Source organism: Drosophila hydei, unplaced genomic scaffold (assembly GCF_003285905.1).
Source record: "Drosophila hydei strain 15085-1641.00,03,60 unplaced genomic scaffold, DhydRS2 tig00008124-arrow-arrow-pilon, whole genome shotgun sequence".
Lineage (NCBI taxonomy): Eukaryota > Metazoa > Arthropoda > Insecta > Diptera > Drosophilidae > Drosophila > Drosophila hydei.
In genome coordinates, this window is record NW_022045834.1 from 1865283 (window position 1) to 1889596 (window position 24314).

General features: G+C 37.6%; 1 protein-coding gene across 1 annotated transcript in view; it reads right to left on the bottom strand.

Moving 5' to 3' along the window:
- The window catches only part of LOC111600346 (dual specificity tyrosine-phosphorylation-regulated kinase 2), a 44478-nt gene that overhangs the window by 12723 nt on the left and 7441 nt on the right, over positions 1–24314 (bottom strand). Inside the window, exons 2-5 of the mRNA XM_023316413.2 lie at positions 3851–4123; positions 2839–3205; positions 2252–2421; positions 1902–2179 (exon numbers count right to left, since the gene is read on the bottom strand). Of these exons, the coding sequence (XP_023172181.2) occupies positions 1902–2179; positions 2252–2421; positions 2839–3205; positions 3851–3874 (839 nt within the window). The 5' untranslated portion in view covers positions 3875–4123. The remainder of the gene's footprint in view (positions 1–1901; positions 2180–2251; positions 2422–2838; positions 3206–3850; positions 4124–24314) is intronic.

Consider the following 24314-nt stretch of genomic DNA (forward strand, 5'->3'; position numbering starts at 1 on the left):
ACCCGTCCAACCGGCACAACCTGCACGCAGCCAAATGCAGCCAGCCCCACCTCGTGGCAGCACAAAAGTAGGCAACACAATATTTAAATTGAAATTGATAGCTGCGCGGCGGCGCCTGCGGTTTGTTGTGCATACACTTCCGTTGCCTGCCAGTTCGAGTGTGTGTGCAGCGAGTGTGTGTGTGTGGCCTGCCAGGCAGGCAAACTAAAATAGAAATTTATTTGTTTACTCGCATCTGCTGGCAGCTGCATTCAAATTGCCTCTAAATTGTTAAAGCTGCGATTTTATCGAAGCATTTTATGCAAACGTTAATTAAACTAGATAAATTCAATATATTAAAGGGATCTAAAGGAACGACAAATGTGTACAGATAAATGTGTCTTTTGTGAGGCTTCTGAAGCAGATTATATCTCGTGTTTGATAGCTTTGTGCGAAGCCAAATGATTCGTCTGATTGACATCATTTGCTTAATGGTTTCTGCTGGAGACATATATATATATATACATTTCATTTATAGATATATATATATATATTTTTTTTCTATATATATATATATATGTATATATATATATATATATAAATTTGAGATTGAGATTGATTGGGAGCGTGAAAAATATTAAGCTTGCTTTGCTTCGCTTTAGTTACTGGAGAACCCAAACCTTCTTTTATCTAGACAACATTTATTTAGCTCTGTTCTCTTTACAGTGCGCCTCCGCTGCTTGTAGAGCTCTCTATGCTGACAATGAGTATGCAAAGAGTGATGCCTAGACGTGTCAGATTGAGTCAAAGTCAGTCTGAAAGCAGAACTCATGAAGAGCTATGAGCGTCAGGGCCAGGCAAATGCTTACCACATAAGGTGAACAAGATAGTTAGTTATATATAGCATGATATATATATATAGTCATAAGCATGATAGTTGTAGAAACATATAGTAGAACATTAAATATAGTCTAAACATATATACCATATATAGCAATATCATATTCTATGACAAATTTATAAGTTAAGTCTTTAGCTTTACTTTTCGTAATAGACATGGTTCTAGCTGTATAGAGCTGAGCTCTCTCATACCAATCAAGAATATATTAACTTAATTTATATTAAAAAGTAAACAACTTCTTTGTTTTAGTAGCTATAAAGCAGTGCGTGCAAGGCTCGCCCATATAATCCAAACAAATCATATAAAAACACCTGATGTGAATGTGGCTCAAAATAAACATGTATATATATAAATAAATACATTTATAATAAACAAACGAATTGCTAAGCGCAGCTATTAAAACAATTAAAAAGCGTTGTCAAATAATTATGGCAAATCACTTGAGTTTTATGGGCGTCATTAATAAAGAAAACGCAAAGAGATTTATGACGAGCTCATAAAAGCAAAGAAAAGCCAAAATCGAAAGCACAAAGACAACAGCACACACACACACACACACACACACCCACACACACACACATGTGTAGTAATAATAGAATCGACTCGAATATGAGCAAGTTCTCCAGGGCTATTTATAGTTGGGGCACACACACATGCTAATTGTGGAGCAGTTGGAGAGGGGGTCTTTGGTTGCCAAGGCAAGAAGCGCAACAGAGGATCGGCATAATGCGTGCTAGGCACTTGTCAGAGCCGAAAAGGACTTGGCATGTCCTTTAATAGCCGCAACGCACGCAAAGGGCAAATAAAGCAAAAAGAGACGAAGAGCAGCAGAGCAGAAGTTGCGAATAAATTTATATAATTCGTGTGGAATGTTAATAGGAAAATGCGTGGAATACGCGTTTTTAATTGGCAAGTTAGGCAAGAAATACGCTGTGACAGCCAATCGAGAGGCCATTGACGTCACAGCGCCAGCAAATTGCTAAATAAACAACAAATTTATATGCATTTAGGTGCGGCTCACCTCATCAGCTCGAAGGTAATGCACAGATGTCTGCGAAAGTATGTATAGTCCAGCATGTGTATAACATTATGAGATCCATCTGCATCCTTTTCGCGCAGCTCGTCCAGAATGTTGAGCTCAACAACGGCCTGGTTGAGGAAGCGCTTCTTGTTTCTGATTATCTTGATGGCCACATGTGTGTTGGTCTTGTGATCGAGAGCTCTGATCACCTGGCCAAAGCTGCCCTTGCCAATCACCTCCAGGATCTCATAGCGAAAGGCTATATGATCGTGTTCAATCTAGATAGCAGGCGACAAGCGGTCGGTTAGCGAAGGTGATTCAATTTACCGTTATTATATAAATCGACTTACGATCTTGTAGTTGCCATTGTCATCGTCATAGCCCAGATTTGTGGTGTTGGCTGTCGGGGCGGGCTTGTAGTTCTTGCTGGCATTCTGGCCAAAATACCAGACCTCTTTGTAAACCTTTAGCTCCTCGAACTCCAGATCAGTCAAATAATTGCGATATTTTTTGACAAGCTCTAAATGGGTAAGGAGAAGATGCGAGTGAGTTATATGAAACGTAATTATTATAATCTCTATATTTTTTTGCTTCAGCTAACAACTTTCTCGAGCTTCACTCAAGTCAAATGCCCTTTTCATGTAGCCAAGGTTCGCCTTCCGCCTTGCTTTGCAGCATAATTAATTGCAAACTAGCCCACGTGGCAGATCTGCGACCTTGACCTCGTTTGTATATAAAAATTAATTAATGCCCAGCCTCCGCTGGTCGCCCACCTGCACTGAGCTCAGAGCTCAGGGAGCGTGAGCTTTGCTAATTCGCATTCGATGCCAGCGATGCGTATGAGCCCCACGCACTAAAAACGCAAACATTGCAAATGTTGACAAGAGTCCAGCGCCCAAGCTGCCCCACCTACGGCTAGCTGAGCTGCGATACCCACCTGATGGTGTCATGGGCGTATTGCATTTGAGCTCGGCACTGCCCGTGCTGCTGGCTGAGTTGCCGGAGCTGCCGCTGCCGCTGCTGCTGTTTGATTTGGTCGAGGAGCCGCGCTCGTTGCCGCTGCCACTGTTTGTGGTCGAGCAGGAAACGGGGGAGCCCAAATTGTTGTTGTTGCCATTGCCAATCTGTGTGTTTGTTGTTGTCTCGTTTACATGGCTGCTGCTGCCATTATTGTTGTTGTTGTTGTTGCTATTGCTGTTCGTGTGTCCGTCGAGCCGACGGCCCACTGTGCACAGCTGTGGCAGGTCCAAACGCGAGCCGGACAGACGCACATCGCGTCGCAGCTTCTCGTTGTCCAATTGTATCTGTGAAAGATAAGGTATTCATTTTTAATTAATAAATTTATAATGATAAAGATTATTATTATTATTTCAGTTGATTTTTACTATTAGAAAGCACGTCTAAGTATTACAAATTTTATTGTTGCATACTTTGTGGCTGCTCGTTAAAAGACCTATTCTGTAAAATTCATTGCATACTTTTATGCGCGTCTAAAAATCTGCAAAATTATGCTTTACTTTAATATAAAATGAGCTTCATGCCAAATGCAAGCAAACCTATTTAATTTAAGTATATTTTATATAAATTATAATTTTCAAATAAAAGACAGAACGCCTTCATCTTACTTAAATCTCATGTTTCCTTCTTCCTTATGCTGATTTTGTTATAATTCCATAATTAGAATTTAATTTTCTTTTATTAAAGACTTATATCATATCTGCCTATTTTCTTATTTTGTTCATCCACCAAATAGTCTTTAGAATTTAATAATTATTTTGAATATTTAATCAAATATTTTTTTTATATTTTAAAATCTACTTTCTACTTTCGCAAGTTTTTTCTGTTAGTGTTTTATCTCTTAAGATATTTAAAATAACTTCATGTTCTTATAACTCTATAAAATAACTGCAGTTAAATATCTTTTTCTTAACCATTTTTCAGCTGCTTACCGGCATTTCACATCGATCCAACATCGTGCTGAGCTATATCTCTGTGAATGTGCGTGGTGTATTTTGTGTGTGTGTGTGTGGGGTGTGGGCGTTCTCTGTCCAATGTTATCCAAAATGGCACAGTGAGTGCTGTCGACTCAGGGAGTTGCTTAGTGGTTGGTTGTTCTTATGGAACCGGCCAAAAAGAATTATTATTGATAACCAGCTGTTGGGCAATAGATCTGCGGGTCGCACAACATTTGTGTTGTTATTGCTGTTGTGGTTTTCGGGTAACTGCAAAGAAAATAAGTTGAATTTCATAAGTAAAATATCAAAATACAATATAAACACATTAATTATATGCTAAAACTGAACCGATGGTCGTAGTTAAACCCTTGACTTTAACCCCTGACGGCAGCCAATCGAAGAAATAACAAAAAATCAAACTGCTACAACCTAAACAAAATGCTCAAATGTTTCCCTCTTAAAAACCATGAAAATGTATGAAAAATTGAGTTGAAAAGTTGGGAAATGCAAGGTACGAAATACCCTGTAAAGTGATGAAAGCAATCATATGATATTTCAATTCGATCTTTAACAAAATTGGAATGATAAGGAAGTCTTAAGCTGTTAAGGATATGGTTTAGGCAAATATTAAAGAAATTTACTAAAAGTCTTCTAATGCTCTTCAGTTGGCTCAACTGAAACAAAGTTTCCATATATACCCCGTTCACCTATTTCGCAATGAGTATTATGTACAAAAAGTATTCAACGACTTGTCAAAACATAACCATAACTAACTCAAAGCCGGCCCCCCACGAAGAAACTCGAATGTCAGTCAACGGCATTTAGCAGTTTTCATTGTCAAGGCGGTGTTTGTCGGCAAATCATCAAAAGGCCCCAAACTTTATTAATATTTTTTCTTTTGGTATACGAAGGGTTTGGTCTAGGCAGGAACCTGCCTATGCACTTGTGGGCCACAACACGGTTGGCCTGCAACTTGGTAACCAAAAAGTCATGGCCAATTATTGGCTTTTTGTGTGCTGCCCCTTTAGGTTTTTGTGTGTGCATTTCGTCGTGTTGGGGGCGTTTCAGCCACAGACAGACAGTAAGTCAGTCAGACAGGCAGTTGAGTGCGTGTGTGTGTTTGGGCTTTGCATTCAGCGATATGCATAATAATCCTAACCCTTTTCTTAGGGGTCGCAGCAACCCCTCAAAATGCGGGCGCACAAGTTCGCTGCGCTTCACAAGTTTCTCTATGAATAGCAACATAATGAGTTAACAGTTAGGTGAATACACTGAGCGTATAAGAGGGCTGTTCTTGAAGTGGAAAATATTCTAAAAAAATAAATTCTTTTTCAAGTCATAATAAATATATTTAAAAAATTGTAAATCTAAATATATTTATTTAATTTTCTATTTAAAAATTCTAAAAAACTGTGCATAAATATTATTTAATTATTTGCTTTAATAATTTTCATTTTTTATACTTCTCTAAGCAATGGTTTTCATTATTTTCTTAAATCCTTCAATTACTCTCATTTTTTTGCAGTGTACTTAACTGTTGCCCACATTTCAAGGTGCCACTGCGTTAGTTCCAAGCAAGACTTGTCTACTTCCTATGTTTAACCTTTTCCTTCAGCTCTTTATAGATACTTTTTTTTTGTGTTTTTTCTTTTAGGTCTTTTTTGACATGGCCTGGAAAATTTATTGGCTTTTGAAAAGTTTTCTGTCATAAAATCATAATTTACAGCATTCGTTTTCCACGCTGACTCTTGGATCAACTTGACAGTTGTTATGGCATCGATGGGAGTTGGGTTCGCTTGGATTTTTTGCAATATATTTAAAAGCTGCCTCTTCTTGCCTGTCGGTGGGTGAAGCTCAATAGTAAATTTGTTTTTTTTTGGCTTTTAATTTTTTGGTAGCTAGTCATCGTCTGGGAGCCTGTCATTAAATGCAGTTTTGTGAGCTGGTTTACTTCAGTGGCTTTTCGCAATTTCTTATATAGAAAGCGGCGTTGGGCAACATTAAAGAGCAAATGGCATAAGCCAGACAGCCAGACCGACTCTTAGCTGAAGTTTCACATTGTCTGGCGTAATTTGATAAGCGAAAGTTTTTTGAACTCCGCACCGGAGACACAGGCCAATTGCAAGGCTGTCAAATTATGACTAAAAATAGCTGTCAAAGCTATTTAGAAGGTGGGCCACATTCAAGCCAGCTGCAGAGATACCAAATACCAGTTACCAGTTACCAGTTACCAGTTACCAGACACAATTGACTCTTTGTCTCTTGCTTTGATTTCAATTGAATAGCAAATTCTATATTTGGGCTAAAATACATTTGACATTGCTTAGACGCCCACTGCGCATGAGCATTTGATTAATTTGACTGAGTGTTTCATATGCTCATTGATATCTGCAATTCCTATGCGTTGGCATTGAATTTCAAATGTCAGTTTCAATGTTAGTTTCACAGCTCTCAAGTCCACGAAGATGTGTCAGTTGTATTGGGTTTTTTCGCTTTGGCTTGACCTTGCTCAAAGTGTGATTCGATTTCAAAAATCAATATCAATTGCCATAATTATCTAATGCTGAAATCTAGGTTATTCTTGACTTTCCCTAATCCTAATTTAATTATAGCTCTTGCATAATTCTTTAAACATTTTTTCAGCGCTTTTTGCTGACCCAAAACATGAAAACTAAATATAAAACAATTTATTTGAAATTTCGACGTCAAGTGTCGCAGTCCCTAAGCCAAAAAAAAATATATATATATTCAGACTGCCAGTGAATTGGTCACTCAAAGTAATTGAGTCGCTTCTTTTGGACCCGAAAAAAAAAACAACGATAAAAACAAGAGAAAAATCGAGGCAAACGCAACTTTAATGGCAATAAAACTGTCAGGAAATTTATGTGCATAATTTGTCAATTCACAAGCGAGTTGTATTTTGACAAGCGCGAGAAAATCGTTTCAATCAACTCCCCAAACACAAAAAAAACAGAAAAAAATACAAAAAAAAATAAAACAATAAAATTATTATGCATCGTTTTTCAAGTGCATTTCGTTTGCTTAATAAATGTCAATTGCGTTTCTTCTTCTTCTGTCGATAAACACAAAACGAGAGAGAGAGAAAAAAAAACGAGAAAACGTGACATTTTGTTGTTGACTTTTGACACTTGCAATCAGCCGGACGGAAGATTTTTATACAATTTTACCGTTGACTAGGCAAATCGCATTTATGTAAATAAACTTATTTTTTTTCTTTATTTTACTCAGTCGCATTCACCCAAAATGAGCAAAGAGCAACGAAACCTTGCAGCAAATGCCAAATTTTTTTTAACCGCGGGAGTGTTGCCATTTAAATGGTTTAGCTACTTGACAATTTTTACAAGGCAGATGTTTTTCGATTCTTTACATCATGGTAAATTCTCGTTGGGTCTGCCCCGCAGCATGTCAAAATGCCGCCTGTCCACCATTCCGTATCGATCGACTGGGCCTATTGTTCGGATTTTTGATTTATTAAAATGTTTTCTTTTGATTTTCTGACGCCTCAAGTGCCACAAAATGCCAAAAGTTGTATCACAAATTGAAATTTAAATATTCACTCATTTCTCTCATTGGTCTTTGCTTTTTCGGACATGTACACACTTGTAGATCATAATGGGAAGCTTTGAGGCATCACGTGTAAGGTTTATGGAAAAGGTCTTTGTGTCTATTGTTTCAGCGATTCATTGATTTGTTTGGGATCAGCTCACATATGCCAAGCATTTTTGACACATTGATGTTTTGGGGGTAAAAAAACACATTATGGGTCTTTGATCTCGCCGTGGTTGGAAGTGCTATAAATTTATAGCAAGCCAGAAGTGTTATTCCCACTTCAGCTGTATGCTTGGTATGGCATTTAAAATATATTATGGCATATTCCCGAGCTGCTATAAACTGCCATAAATATATAGCAAGCCTGAACGTTGTACATATTTAAGGCATGTACATTTTGAAGACATTTACAAGCCTTTCTGACAGATTTGAGTATTGCTATAAATTTATATTAAGTTAATAAATTAATACCATTTGAGCTGTAAGATATTTCTGATCGTTTCAGTTATATGGAAGCTGATATCTATCATTCATTTACAGCGTAATATGTCAATTTTATGGCACAGTTCATCGTGCTCGTAGTGCTTACGTAGCATGTACAATTTTGTTAGAGCCGCACATAAACAAGCCCATTTATGGCTTGCTTGTCGAAGCCCATTACATGCTTTCTATGCCCACAATAATACGCCATAATTTTAACGCAACTGCATTTGTGCATGCAAGGCTCAAATTTCGGGTGAATCCGCAAAAGAAATTCGGGCCACATAACTCAAGCTGGGCGCATGTAGGCTCGGTATATGCCATAACTGACCCACGACAAGGGGAAATGGCACTTAATCATACAGCACACCAGGTTAAAGCGCAGTCAAAGCCAACAACATCGTTTGTCACAAACATTTGGCGTGGCCCAGAATTGAAAAAGAAGGTGCCCTCAAAAAAGAGCCGATCACAAAAATAGCTGAGAGTCGGCAACGAACAACATGCTATAAACATTTCTTTTTCTGTTACATTTAATTTGGCGCTGGCACGACACATAAGTAAAATTCATTTAGTTTTCATTATTACTAGAATTTTCATTATTATTATTATACATATATTTGTTTTTTATTATTTGCTTCTTTTTGTGCAAAAGCAGGCCAGAAATCGCATGCCTCATAATTTGGTTAGGCCCAACAAAGCGTGGCTACAAGTTTTGTATTGTGGGCATTAACCAGTTAACTAGCTAGCGCTAAGCCAACTAAGCGCACAGCTAACATAATTAGCCACGCCTCCCATCCGACGCCCTGCGAATAGCCGAACAAATGTGACCTCATAAGCTATTGACCCAGTAACCCCAGCCCCCTAAGTAATGACCCCTAGGCAAAATGTCAGCTAATCGCGTATAGATTTCAACAGCGACAACTGTCGAGTGTCGACTGCGGAGCGGAAGTACCCAGCGTTGTGCTTGAAAGAGCTTAGGCTGGGCATTGGAGAATTGTTAGGGGGCGGCGCAGCTGGCGGTTGGTCAAGCGGATATAAGTCATCCATGTTGGAGGTGTTTTGACGAGGAGAGACCAGACAAGTGTTAAGCTGTAGGTATTTTGTAGTGAAATATTTGTAGTTTATGTTAGGGCGGAAAATGCCATAAATAGGCTTATGTCCCCTTTCACACCGTAAACTAGGAACTGTTAGTAGAAACGAAAAAACATACAATATACTAAAAAAACATAAACCAAAGACTTAAATAACTTCTAACTAGTGCTATAAATTTATAGCAAATGTATGAAGACAAATTTATAAAACATTAACGAGCTGGAATATGGAATATCAATAAAAACTACTTACTATAAAATCCTACACATTTATAGCAAATACAAAAACGTAACTTAACTAAGCTATGCGCAATATGAATTATGCATAGCTATTTCTGGTGAGTTTGGAAGCTGCTATAAACTGCTATAAATTTATAGCATATAAGAATACGAAACTTTGTTAAGCTGTGCTCATTGTGAACGATGTTTGATTATTTATGGTGCATTTAGAGCCTGCTATAAAGTGCTATAAATTTATAGCAACTTATAAATATATTTCAATAAATTTGATGCATAGTATTGTAAATTAATACATTTGTCAGTTGCTATAAAGTGCTATAAATTTATGGCAAGTTCTAAAATTGCGTGTAAAAAGATAAAATGTGAATGAACTATAAATAAAATTTGAATGATATATTAGTATGCTACCTTAAATCGAATTATATACATTTTTTGCCTTTCTCATAGAACATGGCACAGTCTAGGGTATAATAGAATCTATTTTTATGCACAAGCAAAAACCTGCGCCGTGCAACAGTTGTCATTTGAGCACAAGGAAAAAAACACAATTCAACGACAATACTAGGCGTGACATATAAACCCTAATACCATAGGCAAAAACAGAGAAAAACGAGCGACAGCTGCGGGCTGGGCGCACGTTGCGTATGTGTAATAATCGAGCAGCAAATGGTGGTCAATGCACTAGAAATGTGCGATTGCCACTCTCACCCACAGGCCCCTAGTCGCCTAGTCTGCAAGAGTTGGCTAACAAAACAACAATTTTAATAACTTCCGTTCTACAAACACTCAGTTTCAACAACTCAGTTTCCCGGAGCTCGGCTACACACTTTTAGTTTTGGCTGGCGGGCTGACTGCACAAAGACAATGGACAGCAAAATGTGAACCTGGGCGGCTCGACTTTTTTGCTGTGTGTGGCTTTGGCAGTAAAATTGGTAAAAAAAAAAAGCAAAAAGAATAACAAGTGCAGCGGGCTAACGGCATTTGTTATTTGAGCCAAGTTAAGAGGGGCGAGCTTGGTGTCCATATGCTTTATGGAGCTCAATTGACACAGCGTTGAAAACAATCGTAAATCGCGGCAGTAAAAGTGCATTCAAACGGCTGCTCCCCTGGGTAGTAGTTGTTGTTGCTGTTGTCGGAAAATGACAATTAGCCTTGTGCTGCTGCTGCTGCTGCTGCTGCTGCAGTTGTTGCTGTTGTTGTTTCTAAGCAGCCACCCCCTGTTCGCCCCTCCCATTTGACAGTTGACTGCATTTCTCACTCTCCTTCTAACTGTCTCAAATATAGACATAGACGGTCACGGAAGTCTTTAGCTTTGATTGAGTAATATCTAGCTGTAAGTATCTGCAACTGCAGCTGCATCTGTATTTGTATCTGTTTCGTTATCTGTATTTGCATTGGTATCTGCGCCTGCCAGCTGCCAGTTGCAACGCATTGCCAATTTCGTTAATAGCTCTGACAACCTCTGTCTTCGTCGTCGTCGTCGTCTTTGAGCAGGAAGCGAAATGAAACTGTTGCAAAGCGCATCGAAATTCGATGTTTTCTTTCTAGCCAACAGCCTATTTATTTAGCTTAAATCAACTGTGGGCAGTTAAGAAGCAGCGAGCGAGTTAGAGGGGCGTGGCTTTGTGTAGGTGGGTTTGAGCTGCTTTGGCATGCAAAAACTTACCTACAGAGCGAATGCAGACAGCATTTTGAGACGCTGAGGTGTGGCCCCAAATTGATGGAACAAACGAGCTTACGATCAAAAAGAGCAGAAATATTTTAAAACAATATTTAAAACATAATAAAAGAGTTAGATATATATTCGTACATAATAAATAAACTTGATTAAAATACTCAAACACCTGTTCAAGCCTTGAGAAACTGCTTCTTCGTTCCATACTTTTTTCGCCATATTTTTGCAGCATAAATAAATAGCTCAGTCAGAAAAAACACATGTTTTCAATTCAACAGAAGAGATCAGCTCTATTCATCTGTTTTTGTAAAGTTCACTGAACCGAGACAGATTTTGCATTGAGATACAAAAGCTGGAAACCAAGCCAAGCTGTGAAAATTAGCAAATGTTAATATCCAAATTTGAAGATGTTAAAAGAGTTGTACACAACTATTAGCAATTGATATGTTGATCATAGCCAGCCATAAAACTAATATTTGAGTTGAAATTTACATAATAAATGAAGTCAAAATGTCTACCGCCCGCTGAGCTCACGAAATTAGAACATCAAACATTTAAAAAGCCATCATAAAAGCCATAAAAAAATATATAATAATAAAAACAAAAAATACAAAAATTGGGCAACATCAAAATGATCTTTGGCTTATGATAAAACTTTGATGGCTGCGAGCTGCTAAAGATCGGTGAAGACAAAGAAGAAGAAGGAGAAGTTGATTGTTGTTGATGCTGCCCACTTGATAATTTCATTAGAAAATATTTGCGCAACATCTAATTAGTTTTGTCTCTCTCTCTCTCTCGAGCTCTTCAACCATCACAAGTCGAGTGTGACCCAGTTTCTGAAAAAGCATTCGCTCAATATTTCCATAAAACAAAAACCAAAACTCACGACAATAAAAAGAGACCCTCAGACTAGAATCCCAATTGCGCCTACAGAAATAGTAAATATTGTGTAAAAATAACACTTGATTTACAATTTCTCAATCAATATATCAGGCTATATATAAAAAGTTTTATTCAAGGCAATTTGCGAGACATTTGACACTGTCTTGAAGCATTCTTCATGTCTGCTGCTCTTTTTTTTTGTAATCGAAATCGAAAGCAATTTCTCTTTGCCGCCTAATTGTCAAAAAATAAACTGACAAACAACTGTCAGTCAATCAAATGTCAATTGTGTGCGCCTTGCGGTTACCAAGAGAGCGAGGAGGGGGTGGGGGGCGTGGCAGCAAGGGCTGGCAACAGGCTGACAAATGTGTGTGTGTGTGTGTGTGTGTAAGATGAGTCGAGTAACTAATCGACCGCAAAGCGGGCCTCAACAAAACGTAGCTTGTGGGCAGCATCTGCAGAAATATCAGTTACACGCACACACAAACGTCATGATTGATCAACGTGTGTGGCAAGTGCTCAAGTTGTTGATGTATCAATTTAAGCTGAGCTAAAAGACTTCAGCCCACTCGCTTCACAAACGAAAGGAAATCAACAATTGAAACTTTCTTTAGAAATTGAAATGAAATACAAGAGCTGTCGGTCCGTCAGTCAGTCAATCAATCAATTAGTCAGCTTATGCATTTATGGGCAGATGCTTTTTTAGCTTTTAACTTCAAGTTGTGCTTAGCGTGAGAGAAGTTTCGCATTAAGGGTTATGATCAATCATTCAATCACTGAAACTGCAAACATTTATGCTAGCATTAGTTTTGGACAACCTATCGCTCATCAATCAATCAATCATTGTTAATCAAGCATGCAGGCATCACAAAAAAATAATCTAATCCATTCCGTTTTTCAACTTGTATTTTTAAAAGAATAAAACTGCCTGAGAAGCATTCATCAATCAATCAATCAATAACCAGCTAAATTTAATTCAAAATAAGTTTAACATTCCATTTTGACTCTTCATTTCTATAATAAATGGAATACGAGAACAGTTACAAATTTTGGAGAGTGCGCTAATCATCAATCAGTCAATCAGTCAGTCAATCAAGCACGTAAACAGCTCAAATTTTTCGAAATAAGTTAACAGATTTCAATTTGAATGGAATACTAGAACTGTAGAAGAATTTGGAATAGTCTGTAGATATCATCAATCAGCCAATCACTAAGTCAATCATTCAAGCAACCAAGCATCTAGGCAGCAGTCATAAATTTGCAGAAGGCCATAAATAGTGACTTTCAATTGAAAGAGTTTGATCATCAATCAGTCAGTCAGTCATAAGTAGAGCTCTGTGTCATATTTCTGTTCAAATCATCAGACGCAAAGGTTATTCCATTTACACTTTTTTATTTCCCATTTTCCACACTCTCCCAAAAAAACTTACTCGACTAATTTCGCGTACAATACGTTCTTTTAAGCGCAACCTTGACGTTTATTAACCCACAAGCGCCTCAAGTTCAATCGCAAGCCAAGACAGTAATAAATATATGTATTTGTATATATATATATATATATGTATATGAACTAATCAAAATGTCACACTTTCCATGCCCGAAAATAAATGAAGTAAAAATAAAAATCTGCTGACAGCTGACAAGCCAAACGAAACCAAAAATCAAAAGACAACAATAACCGAAGAATTTAAAGGTATAATCACAATGATACCCTGTATTAATTACTATATGATTAGAGTCTTAATTAATCGTTGTCTTAACCATAGCGCTTGAATGTGATTTAAAGTTGAAAAATGCAAAGAAACATGAAACTATTCGTGAGACAACTGCATTTGGCCATGCCCATGTTTGCAGGGTATTTGAGGCAAATCAAAGCGTAGGTTAGAGAGTCCACGTTCAGGTCCACGACATGAGGCGCATTACTTTACAATGGGCCATGGAATATGCCAGCTATTGCCGCTAGGCCCAACAGATGGAACACGATGAGTGGCAACAGCGGCGCGAAGGGGCTGAGATACTCGACGTTCAGATTACAGCGGACAGACGACAGCAGCTACAACTATAGCAACGACAACGACGATGACGACGACGACGACGACAATTGCCTCAACTTTGGCGTTAATGAACATGAGCACACTTTAGCGAGCACTCCCCGTATGGCCACAGTGAGGCACGCTGACAGACAAACCGGACAGACCAGGGCATAATGAATAAGAAGTGGGAGCGCGCGGGCAGCGGGAGCAACCGGGGGATGCGCAACTGTGAAAAAATACTGAACAAAAAGCATTTTAACACATAATAATATGAAAATAATTGAAGCAATTACACATGAGAGTGTGTGAGTGTGTGTTTATCTCGGACTTGAGTGACAGTTCGCGGCGATGAACGATCAACGCAATTAGCGTTAGTTATAGTTTCCTTATGATGCCCATATATAAACTATTTGTGACAATTGTTATATAAAAGAGAGCGCAGATCTTGAGAGTATAGAAAAGATAAGCTTTACGCCAGAGAGTGTTGAGCAGGAAGTTGAACAGATGGAGAGAGAGTAAGACATATAAAAGGAATATTAAATGTCAAAAACTAAATACTATAATCTATCTCTCTCTTTATTTCTCCTCACTCACGTATTTCTGTCTGTCTCTCTCGCTCTTTTTCTTCAAGCTCTGTGTTCTCCTTATCTACCTCTCTTTCTGTATCGCTATGCGCTTTATCTACTGACTCTCATCCTATCATTCTCCTCATCCACTTTCCTCTTGTTCTCACTCTGTTCACCCTTTTCCTCTTCTGACTGTTGCTATTTCTTTCCTTTTAATTCCTCATTCTCTTTTCTCTTTCTCTTCAGACCAACCCTATATATTTAGCGCTCGCTCTATCTTTCTGTTTCTACATCTTTCTCCCTACTCCCTACCTACCTAACTCCCTTCCTCTCTCTCTCTCTCTCTCTCTCACTCTCCATCTCTCTCTGAATCTCCCTCTAGTGTCCCTCTCTCTTTATAAGTCTCTCTCCATAAGTCTTGAAACTCCTTACAACTACCACAACGTTCGCATATTACTCAACGTTTTGTACATCACCTGTTCAATGCATTTAAGTTCAGTTACAAATTGCTCTGCAGCTCAATTGCAGCTCAGCTGCAGCAGCTATGCCGTTTTTAGCTACCGCAAAAAGCGCATCGATTACCCGGCAGCTCGGCCAGCGGAGCTGCACGGCTAAAGTGGAAACCACAAATTGCAAACTACGCAAAAGCTCATTCACTGTACACGTAACCCTTAACCTACCCACGCCCACCCACTGCCTGGCTGGCTTTAACTAAAACACACAAAAATCCATTTAGCCAAAAAACATCTTCACAAGTGGCCAAAAAGAGAGCAGGGGAAACCAACTTAGAACCTACTTTTAGTAAAAGCTAAGTTTTTTCCTTTGGGCCATTTCGGCTGCAGTTTTATATAACACCTGGGCAAGGTAAGTGCAGCCTTGCAGAGAGACCACAAAAAAGGCAGAAATATGTTTTTCCTTGAGTTGCATTGTTGTTGGCTTGTGATAAATATTTGCGCCATTAAAAATGTTTTTTATTCCTCTTTCATTTTCTCGTTTTATTACGATTTGTTTTTTATGCCATAATATTTTATATGTCCCAACTGATGTTTATTTACTTCTGTCCCAATTTGCTTTGCATTGAGGCTGGGCAGGGTTTTTTTTAATACATTTGTGTGTGCAAGAACAAGTGATTTGCTTTGTTTATCGATATCTTTGGATTCCTTCGTTAAAAACTTGACCTAATTTTTGTTATTTTTTATTATTTTTATATTTGAATTTGGCTATTGACAATTACGTAAGACTGCCGCCGTCGTCGTCGTCGTCTGTCAGCGAGTCTATTGTAAACGTTTTCTTTTCGGTTAGACACAGATTTTAGTCAAGGCCGTAACAAATCCATACCATTCACTCGGCTGGTTGCAATATTGCGAAAATTTGATTTTGATTTTTCGATTTGCTGCCAATTTTCTACACAATAAACGGAAAAAAATGCAGAAAACATACAAAAATTGAAGCATTCATTAGATCTCTTCAGGCAAAACCAAACAATAAATTGCCAATCGTCATGAAAACTAACGAAAATCGAGTAAAAAAATACAAACTGAAAATCTAAAAACCCCGCGAAGCGCAAAGCAATTAGACATGCAATACTCGAAAGTACTCGTAATGTCATATTTGTAATTAAAATTAACATCGTTTTCCATTAACAAACCGTGAAGTTGTTTATTGAGATATCTCGCTGAGTTGGATTTAATTTTAAGCAAGTAAAAACTTGGCTGGAAACTGAGTTGGGTTTAGGACTATCTTTTAAATATTTAAAAGATTCTTATTATATATTCATCAGCTGTTCTATAGGCTATCCAAAAATATTAAATTTCTTCACTAAGATCTTTGTAAATTATCAATTAAATATGCCATGGTTTATATAATTTAATAAACTATTTTTAAGCTTATCCCATCAACTCCATAAAAAGTTTATTTTACAATTGTTTCGAGCGTCAATCATTTAAGTAACATTTTCTCATGCCCCTTAAATGAAAATTTCAACAGTTTGATAATAGTCCAACTATGGCTCTTACGATATAAGACATTTACTTTCTAGATTCAACATCAACCATACAATGAAACCACTAAATCTTTTTTAAACAACCTCGCTCTCTCCCTCTCTCTCGGACTCACTCGCTCACTCTTAATCTGATGCCCAAATTGACATTCATATGCGATTTATAAGATGCAAACTAAACGCTTAAGGCGCTTCAGACAGGTCATATATCAACTGGAGCAAGCAGCAGACAAACTGTCAGTCTCTGTCTCCCTCTCTCTGAGTGACTCCATCTCTTTTGCACTGAGTGCGGAGCAAATCAAAAAGCAAACGCCGACAGAGAGGCGCAAAAGTCGAAACTCGTAAATAAAAATGTCAAATGAATTTCCATAAGAAAGCACGAAGAAAAAAGCACAAACTGAAAGTGGAAATTCGAGCGAAAAAGTGAATAGAAAAAAATAAACAAATATTAAATGGAAATTGGCCACAAAAAGTGTCTGTCAACGCATTTATTTTATTTGTATTTATTTTTACATTTATGAAACGTGAAGTCAAATAAAAGCAAATACGAAGACAATGCTCAACACAGTTCAAAGTTGGTTTGAAAAATTTGCCTCTCCAACTAATTGGGAAACACATGGGGGCACTGGCGGGCAGTGCGAGCTAGTTGGCTCTTGGCTAGCAGTTGGCTCACAAGATAAACCCTAACACGTTTTGACCACACTCAGCTGGACTTTGTCGATCGAAACTCGCTAAACTGGCTTTTGAAAAAGCTTTGAATGCGGCTGCTGCTTCTTGTGAACAGAGACGCTGACGCTGAGGCTGAGTCGGAGGCTGATGCTGATGTTGAAACGGAGGCTGCAAGTGTTGCAGGTTTCTTGAAGATCAGGGTCCAGGCCAACTGTTTGTTGTTGTTGTCGCCAAACGCATGGCTACTCCTTGTTGCAGTTGTTGTTGTTGCGGGCACTTAAATGCTGATTGTTAAGGTTAATGCACTTGAGTTCGTTGTCGCTTCTTTGCGCACCAAAAACCAACAACTTGACTTGAAGATCGCTGATTTTATGTGCATGCACCAATAAATGCTCATAAAACGTAATTAAGTAAGCTCCATTACCCCAGCGCTAAGCGTTCACTAAAATTTAAGAAAAAATTAACAAAATTGTTAACATTTTGTGCAGTTTTCACTTTAACAAGCGACGAACGCAGCTTATCTCGCTTCGAGACAAAATTATTACGCATACGCATCGTTGCACAGCTAGCGACTGCAGCCGATGTCACAATGTTGCTGCTGTTGTTAGATATTTTTGACATGATGTGCATTGTGCACTTTCACTTCTTTGGCAGCAGCTTAATTAAACAAACATATTATTTAACTGGCTGCCATTTAGCGAAAGAAAAAGTTGCTGAATTTGAATGAATTTGAAAAGTTGTCGCTTTACGGCGTAGAGTATGCCTCAATATGAATTGATAAAGGAAGCTTATATATTGTTTGGGCTTTGGCAGCTGGTTCATATAGTGAATAATAGTGAGTAGTTTATTAATTATTATTTATTTGACAGTGTAAAGCTGATTCACCCAAAGCAAAGCTTTGACAGCTGCTGAAATATAGTTAATGAAAATAGTATCACTCTTGCCTAGTCAGCCTTTATTTTGAAAGGCGAGAGACTCAGAAAAACAAGACAGTATAAAAAATATAAACAAAAATAAAAAATAACAAATAACAAAAATAAACAAAAGCTGCTTATTCATAGTTAAGATATATTTCTCTTATTCCCTTTTGCCTTTACTATATATAGCAATATTTATTTATAGCTATGGTAACTATTATATATTAAAGAAGCAAATGCATATTGAATATGATTTATATAGAACATTTTCTAACCTTTCCAACTGAATCGAATTGATGCTTTCGAGGAGTAAATATATTTTTACCTGCTTGAGTCAAGCAAGTTGCTTAAGATATCAGTTAAATTAATAAAATATTTTTAAAAATATATAAAACATTTTAGTCAACATGTTCTGCCATATACATTGTATATATTGGTTTAACAGGGTATATAAAAAGTTTAATTTTTAAAAAACTTCTACTCATTGTATAACATTTCTTATGAGTTTGCTTTAATTTAAAAAAAATCATTTCTTGTACAGGGTAGTTTAAATTTCCAAAAAAAAAAAAACATTTTTTTAAAATTATTTTTAATTTCCTTTAATTTTTTTCCACTATGTTGACTCATTGTTTATAAATATATCACAAAAATTCTGATAAGGTATCTCATGCGTAGACTGTTTATAAGAAAATTCGCACTCTTAATAATAGTTTCACTCGCGCGTTTTTCACTTAATTGATTTGAACTTGAGGAACGACTAAATTTAAACAAATTTTAATGCCACATGCGCTTCAATCGTGCGCTTTATGGACTCAATCGATCTTCCCCTTTGATTAATGCCATCAGAAATTTTCCGTTAATTTCGAGGAATACATCCGAATATATATAGAAGAAATTCGCATGATTTTTGCTTTGTTTATGTTTGAGCACACGTAAAAAACTTTTTAAGTCTTAACAACGTTATTTGTTGGTCAGTTTTATGCCTTTGCCTAAATGGGTCAATGTTGTCAGCGTTTCTTTTCGGATTTGGGTCAGAAATGTGCGCTGCATACGAGTCGCAAATAAATCATAATAATGATTATTATTTACATTTGCTATGGCTATGAAAGCCAGAAGACGCACACCAAGAGGAAGTTGTTAATTAAAGTTGAGGAAAGACTTATATATGTATATAGGTTTTTTGTGGGTTCTTCTCTGCTTCTTTTTACTTTTTTAATTAAAAACTGGTAAAACAGAATGCGTTGAAGTGCCGAGAATTCTTTGCTATGGCCGAGTAACTTTTTGGTTACATTCGAGTTGCTGCAAAGGTCAGCAGCGGGTGTGACCTCTCCGTGGAGTGTGTAATAACAGTTATGTTATAACAGTAGCGGAAATACAAAAGAAATATAGAAATAGAAAATTGCAGAAATCTAAAAACCTGTTGCCCCTGTTATACGAAAGAAGTTTCCACAACAGCGCTATATACGCTGCCCTTTAAAGATAACGAATCTGATGTATTTGGTTGACATATTTACCTGGAAAGAAAAGAAAATTTAAACCTTAATTAATATAAATTGTGTAAACAACTTATTTATTAGAATTATTAATTGTAAGAATATACTGATTAAGGATAAATTAACAAATAAAAAGAGTGAGATGACTAGAGAGAGAGAGAGATGGGGAATAACGTAGATTGTGGATTGTAAGAAGCGAGAGAGTTGTGGAGATAGAGAGAAATATATAAAAAAGGAATAGAGAAAAAAGAGAGAGAGAGAGAGAGCAGAAAATGAAGTATAGAGAGCCAGATAAAGAGAGAGTAATAGAGATAGACAGACAGATGTGCAGGTAGACAAAGAGAGAAAGAGAAAGAGAGATCAAGATAGAATCAGAGCGAGTGAGACTCATAGACGGAGGGGCAAAGGGTTTAAGACTGGCATAGAAATATGCATGGAGAGAGTGGGATAAAGAAAGACAGTAAAACAGACAGAGGAGCGAAAAATCGAGGGATAAAAGAAAAAAGTTTCTGCAATATCAAATTAGATTTTCCTTAAAAGAATTTCATTATTCACTCTGCTTTTTCCACTTTATTCTTATTCATTCCAGTTTTAACGAGAGAACACTCTACCTAAACTCATTAGAGCTGTTCGAGTCTTAAGACAACTTCCTAAGATCAAAAGTATCTTTAAAGAAAACTTTTTAAGATAAGTTGACTTGGCTTAAATCCGTTTGTGCAGCGGAACTATGCATAGAAATGACTTCCTTGTTTGCAAATGCAGACGCTTGACATTTCCCTAGACGATTTCTATTGATTGGCCGCAATTCGCAACTTCCGATTGTTGGCCATTTGGCAGAGGGACAGACAGTTTGTCTGTTTTCTTTATTTTTTCTGCTTCTATTTGGCTCGACCGCATAACTGAGGAGCGACAGGAGGCACCTCGCAATCTCTCGACGGGACTATGCTCTGCCGGCATTTTTAAGGGCAGCCAGGGTCGTCTTGGCTATAAATACTCTGTACGAGGTGTGCTCTCTTTTTATGCCAAAAATTCGATTTTGTTTTTGTTCTACTGAGGCATGCAATAAATTTGTATGTTTTCTGAGCAGTTGCGAGACGCGTTGACAGCTGTCGCTGATGTGTCTTAAGCACACTTGAGATGCTCAAACCGATTTCCCATATATATATATTTCTATATACACATATATATACATATGTGTGTGTGTATCCGCTAGCAATGCTGTTTTCCCATTCAGCTCGTTAGCGACAATAGAAATCTCTTCCACTTTTCACTTTTCATTCATTTAACAGCCACGCCTTCATAATTGATCGATGGCTGCACTCGCAGCGTCTAATCAATTATTAACTGTGCAGCGGTATTTGCTGTCCGTCAATCTGTCAATCAACCGTTGGCTTACATCATAAACCAAAGTGTACAATATCATGTGCATTAATTACAATCCTCGCATCGGTTGCATCAGTTGTTAAGCAGTCAATGAACCAGCTGCAAACAAGAGAGACTCCAATTCCAGGCGTTTCCAGTTACCCGCTCGAGCCACTCGCTGAGCCAGGCCAAAGCTAGCTGCAAATTTCACCCAATTTCCTATCAATTTTTTATTGAATTTATTTCTTTATTTTTTGTTTTTTTTGCCGTTGTCATAACAACAACAAAATCAGCTTTTAATATATAATAAAAGAGCAGCAGCAACACAGCAAAAAGAGATGTCGAGTAGCAGCACAAAGAAAGATAATTTGGAAAAATAATTACCAACTGACGAAGACTTAATACACTAGAATTAAACTTGTATACGAGAGGCATTGGTTGTCTATATACACTGTAAATGATAATGTGGCAGGTAAATAATGAATTTATTGGCAAGCTACGAATTGAATGCTCTGGAAATAATGCTGTAGGTGACATATGATGTATATAAAATCAATATGCCAAGCAGATATAAGCATAAAAGTCAAGTTATGTATTTAAGTTATATATACGCTAGAAGAATTATAATATATATACCCTGTACATTTTTTAATCATATTTACATACTGGATATAAATTACCAAATATTTCGCAATTATTATATATAAAAGATATATGAGATATATATATATATAGATTATATATAATAATCACATAATAAATACATAAGAATTTTAATATATATAAATGATGAGATAGGTTAATAGACAATTTAATGTCTGGATAATAATATTAATATCAGATTGATAGCTATCATCGTCTGCATCGTCTCTCTCACACAGCTAAGATCATAGTCAACATACTTTTTCTTTAAGTGTACACAGCTCGTTGAAACTGAACGATTTTGATTTAACAACTGCCTGCAGCAGCAGCAGCAACAGCAGTTGCACTCGCAGCAACTTTGTTGGACAGCGCAATCAACTTTTTTATTGCTGCCTGCCTCTGGCCACTGACCATTGACCGGCACCTCGACATCGACATGGACTTCGACTTGGGCTTCGACAACGTCATCCAGTTGAAGGCGCTGCTTAATCACAGTGGAGCAGCTGCACAGCTCAGCTTCAGCTCCATCAAAAACGCGCACTTCATTTGACCTGGGGCTAATTTTGTTGTTGTTGCTTTGTTTCTATTGGCAATCAGTGCTGTCGCCTCCTCCAGCTCCAGCTCCAACTCCAACTCCAACTCCCTGCCCTTCCTTCTACCAGTGGCTGCTTCATTAGACCCGCTGTCAAATTCGTTGACTCTGACCTACGTTACGTTTCGCTCCGCGCTTGATTACAGATTCGACTCTCTCTCTCTCTCTGTCGCCCTCGCTCTGTGCTTCTTTCTTATCGAGCCATGCATAATTTCTACTTCGAAGCTGATCAGGCAAGAGATCTGAGTTGCTTTGTAGGTCGAGTTGTTGTTTCAATCGTAATTTATGAGTCTCAAGCGAAAGAGCGCATTTAAATTTCAAATGCCAATTGAATTCGTAACGTTTGATCAGCAAACGGTGGCAACTACATGGCATATATTAACAAACGATCTAAGAGGAATATCTATATATATATATACACAATGATAGTTATTTCAGCAGTCTTTACATTGACAAAATGTTTAAGACAAATGAGACTTGGAGCAATATTTTTGCCTGAATTCGCTTTGGGGGTTCCTCCACTTCCACTTCCTACGTATTGCAATATTATTTTTGGTTCAGCGTAAACTTCCTATGCAATGTTCACTTACTTCTCACAAAATTTCCTGCATATATCACTCAAACTTCCTCCCATTTGTGAATTCCCGGAAAATTGTGGTAAAATGCAAGCAGATGTGGTGTTTTTTGTAGCCATCGCTTGAGTAATTGGTAAACAAACTTATTGAGTTTGTTTTTCTTTTGGTCAATGGCTATCTGCTGGTAAATGAAGCCCAAAGTAAATAAAATAAATAAATCCGAGCCAGCCGCAGAACAGAATCGTGGAGCAAGATCAGACCCGACTGCCAGACGTGCTGCGATATCGACCCAGTGACCAAGTTATGCATGTGTTAGCCAGGTCGATAGACGTTGGCCAAAGAGAAAGGAACTCGTATTCGGCATCGTTTGCCCCCGAAAGAATTTATGAGATTTGCTTCTTGTTTTTCTCTTTTTTCGAGTGAGCGCGAATGTGTGCTCAATATATAATGAAAGATCGTTCAGAGGAGTCGAAAGGCAGCAACTAGAACGGCAAATGGGAACAGTTGCTGCTGTTGCTGTTTTGAGTGGCGCCCCCTGGCGGACGAATTTGTCATTGCATTGAAAATGAAAAGCGCGAACGAGTTTTACAAAACGTGAGTTTTTATTTTCCCCCTCGCTCCGGCCGGCAAGTGAAATCGATATTGAGACTATTGACTAGCGTGTCTCTAGAGATGCTGTCTAAATGGAAAAGGGGAAAGAGCGAGAGAGTGCGATAGATGCGAATCTCTTATAATTTGCTTTGTTTTCGCAGTGAAAATTGCTGCTGTCGAACATCTTCACTTTGCTCATATTTTTCGCGCATTGCTTGTCTAATTAACGCTGCTTTCCAATTGTTGTCTATTGCTAACTAACGGTTGCCACACGTTCCAAATTGCAAAGCCACGCCCCCTCTTCGCTTGGCGATGCCCACTAAAATGAAATCAAACGAAATCTTTTACGCGCCAATTCCTCGCATACTTTACGCTGTTTAATCAGCACGTAAATGTTTCGAGCTTTTATTTTTAGACCCAAATAAAACAATTTAATTGAAAATGCTGCAATATGGCACACACACACACACACCTGTGCATTGTATAATGGAAAATGTTGGCGCAATGAAATTATTTTTGGCAAAACTAATTGCCGCGTGCCCGAACACTAAGTGCATATCAAAGTCAAATTGAGAAACTAAATTCTTACATCAACTGCCAAGTGTTGCAAGATATTTCAGGCCTGCGTTGTCTGGGCAGAGCTTAAATTGAAGTTGAAAGTTTTAACTTTAAATTTTTCGTTGATAACGGCTAGCATATGTGTATTAAGATTTGAGCCAATTCTAGTTTAGTCCACACAAAAGCTATTTTCTTTGCAAGCATATTGGCAAGATCTGTTAGACATATTTAGTGTCAGCTTCAAGCTTCAAGCTTAAGTCTACAATAGCTGTTATTTTCTTTCACTAGAAATCGATTCTATCTCAAACCTAAAAATGTATTCTGAGCTCTTGAGTCTCTCTCTGCATTTTCAACTTATAACTTCTATGAGCAAATGATTTTTATGCTCAACAAGGCTTAAAGCTCAGCTTGAAATATCAATGCTACAATAAACAAATTTTATTGATCCTCTTAAAAAATCTTTTACACTTACACTTTTGGATCAAAGGCGTTAAACATCACTCTAGTCTAAACACAACTATTA